General features: G+C 55.2%; 1 protein-coding gene across 1 annotated transcript; it reads right to left on the bottom strand.

Moving 5' to 3' along the window:
• Positions 1 to 535: 535 nt before the first annotated feature.
• LOC105395482 lies at positions 536 to 2,959 on the bottom strand. The gene has a single exon (XM_011567439.3). The coding sequence runs from the start codon at positions 2,957 to 2,959 to the stop codon at positions 536 to 538; it is 2,424 nt and encodes an 807-aa protein (XP_011565741.3).
• Between the last annotated feature and the right edge of the window lie 234 nt (positions 2,960 to 3,193).

Raw genomic sequence — 3,193 nt, 5'->3', positions numbered from 1 at the left:
AGTGCGGGACTCGCGAACGTGACATCCACAATGGAACCCCCATTGTGACGCACACAAGTCCATTCTGACCCCCGGTTGAGAACAGAAAGTCCCACCTGGGCAAGCCAATCCTCCATAGGCTCAGCACGCTCATTGCGCACCGGGGATCCCCACGCCTCTGATTTCCCGTTCAGGTCTCCTGCCACAATGACTGGGTATGGTCGACTTTGCAGAACCAGTGATCCTAGCTCCGCGAGGAAATGTTCAAAGTCCGCCACATTCCTGTTGGGCGAGAAATAGCATCCAATGATCACTATTCCGCCCAACAGTGCCGCCACGCATCCCCTTCCCTTTGTTACCTTTTCAAAAGGAGGGGAGCCAACGGCACCCCGCGATACCAGGGCCACCGTTCCATCCCGGTCCGAGACCCAGTCTGGAGGCACATAGTATGGCTCGGACACCACCGCCAAGTGTATCAGCCACTGCGCCATGCTCTGGTACAGTCCTGAGCGCTTTCACAGTGGTTGATATTCGCCTGGAGAACTCTGAGGGCCATCTAGCTGGACATTGTTTCTTCCACCGCCGCTGCAGCTTCAGTATTAGCCGAGGCACTGGTAGGCAGCGGTTGTGTGGCCGCCAAGGTCTTCTTCCGCTGTTTCTTCGAGGGAGGAACGCAGGCTTTACCACCCACCCTGTGGTTGGCCGGTTTACCAGCGGCACTGCATATGGAGCAGTGAGGGTCGGCATTGCAGGTGCTGGCCTTGTGGCCAGGCTGCCCACAGCGGTAGCAAGTGTTACTGCGGTCCACCTCCGACTGGCAACAGACGCCAACGTGTCCTGCCTCAAGGCAACGGTAGCACCGCATTGTCTTCGGTGGCTGCAGTTTTACCGAGGCTGACGTCCAACCAATCCTGAGGTGTTTAGCCTTGTTGATTTTTTGAGCAGCAGCGACGGGACAGCTAGCCCACATACTGCCCGTGGTAGAAGGTCCCATACGTAACTCTCCTACTTTTATTTGCTCTTTAGGGCATCCTCCGACAAGGGCAATTGCCTCAACCACCTCTTCCGAGGTTGAAGAGTCATCCAGACCGTATATGCGTAGACTCGCACACTTTGTGGGCCTAGACACTTTTACAGTCTCAGATCCTATAACTTTTTCGATCTCTGCTGCCAAAGCGTCGGCAGCGGGCTTGCTTGAAATTCCCGGAATTTCAAGGATGCGGGCACCCGTGGCTGCATTCCTAATCCGCATCCCTGAAACTCCAAGGCTAGAGAGATCGATCTTGGACTTCGCCTCAGTTAGGACTTTGGCGTAGGTCATTCCCCTGCCCGCCGCTTCCGGCTGTAAGGTTACAACCACGGCCTGAGACCGTGGAGGTCTTAGTTTAATCTTCGGGGGTTCCCTAGAAGGCGCTTTAGTGGACGCTGCTACTGTCGCCCGTTTCTTGGTTCCACGCTTAACAACAGTAGTCCAAGTCTCCCCGCTCCTATTTGGCCGAACGGGTTGTGAGGGTGAGTCTTGGTCCACTGGTGCTGGCACATTGGGTGCCACATTTGGTGCGGGCCCACTAGGTTTCTTGCCTCTTTTTCTTTTGGCCTTCTTTTTCTTGTGGCTTGGTCCGGGTTGTTGAGCCACTATACCGCCTTTTGGTGTCTGGATCTGCTTCTTTGCAGCCTCCGCCTTCTTTTTATCTGCAGCTAAAGGAGGGCGCATCGGAGGAGCGGGTGGCAGACGCGACTCTAATGAGGAGAGCTTGGCATCCACCATGTTCCCCACCTCCAGCATTATAGCACGCGCAAACTCGGCGAATTCTGGTCTCACCCGCTCCGCCGGCGGCCCAGCCCGGCTGGGTTGGCTTGGTTGTACCGTCCGTGGCGGTGAAACCTGACGTGCCTCATCAATTTGCCTAGGGCCTACCGAGGGAACAGGGGAGGGGGATCGGCGTCCATTCGCTGCTTCGAAGCCGGAGCGAAGAGTCTGGAACTCCCTTCGCAGGTCCGCTTGTTCCGCTCTGAGTGCCTCGTTCTCCCTTCTCAGGCGCTCGACCTCGGACTGCAGGCGATTATTATCAGCCTGTAGTTTAGCCACCTCTTCGTTTGTAGTCCGAACACTAAGAGTTTTCACAGCCGTGGAAATTGCCTCGACGGAATCTTTTATCGCCCGCACAAAGGTGCCCTTTAGGTTTCGGGACTTTTTCCCCACGTCCATGATAACATCCAAGTTATTGGCTATAACTGTCTGCAAGTCAGCAGACAGTCTATTATCGCCATCCCCAAGTGTTTGGGAGATGGCCTGATCCAACCGGGAAAACGACTCTCTGGCTTTCAGAGAATGGTTTGCAACCTCTTCTTCCAAGCGGAGCCGTAATTCTTTCTCCTTGGCTGCCGCGAGTTCAGCTTTGGCCTTTGCTAAGCCAACATATTGGCCAGTGGTAGGCGGCCTGCCTCGGCCCCTTTTGGGTGTGCCAATCTTGTTAGGCACACCGCTCGGGCTTCCTCCTGAGCCGCTTCCAGAGTCGAAGACCGCAGATCGTTTACGTTTTTGGGACCTACTCTGCCAATATTTGCCAGAGGGACCCACTCTCTCCTCGTCTGCAGTGCTCTCCGCGCTGTCTGTAAATTCCGCAGACTCTAGCATGACCACACTAGCCTCGCTTACATGGGCGGGAGACTCGAGCGATCGACCCCTGCCGCTTCGGATCGATCCCTCAGAGACCCCGTCCCTTTTTCCTCCCTTTTTGGCGCGAGCGCCTTGGCCAGAGCCCTGAACCGATTCCGGGGTGGTGGAACCCGGTCTCAGTCCAGTTTGCTCCGCGGGCTTTCCGCCCGCTTTAGTGCCCAAAGTGTGTGCCTTAGCACAATGTTCATAACTACTACTCCTACTACTCTCCTCTCCCTCCTCAACCTCAAAACTTAACCTACTTAAACTACGCCTCCTACTATCTACAACTTCGTCTTCATCTTTGTTGGATTGTTGCATGTTTAGATCCCACGAGTATGAACATTTTAAAATATCCCTAATACACCTGGAGTGCGGGACTTCTCCAGGGTTGGTCGTTAACGACGGAGATACTCCCCCGCCTCCTACCCTTGCGAGTAGGAGCCTGACGCCACGCTAGACCCGTAGGTACCACAACGCCAGTAACTTGAGGATTTTTATTGAGGTTTTCTCCTCTTGAGCCGGCCGATTAAGGCAAGCTCCCTGGTCCCAGGC

This window comes from Plutella xylostella, chromosome 13 (genome assembly GCF_932276165.1).
Source record: "Plutella xylostella chromosome 13, ilPluXylo3.1, whole genome shotgun sequence".
NCBI lineage: Eukaryota > Metazoa > Arthropoda > Insecta > Lepidoptera > Plutellidae > Plutella > Plutella xylostella.
This window is presented reverse-complemented; position numbering and strand designations above follow the sequence as displayed.

Bases quoted from the DNA above. Each gene is read 5' to 3' on its own strand.
- LOC105395482 (XM_011567439.3), bottom strand. From the start codon at position 2,959: ATGCAACAATCCAACAAAGATGAAGACGAAGTTGTAGATAGTAGGAGG.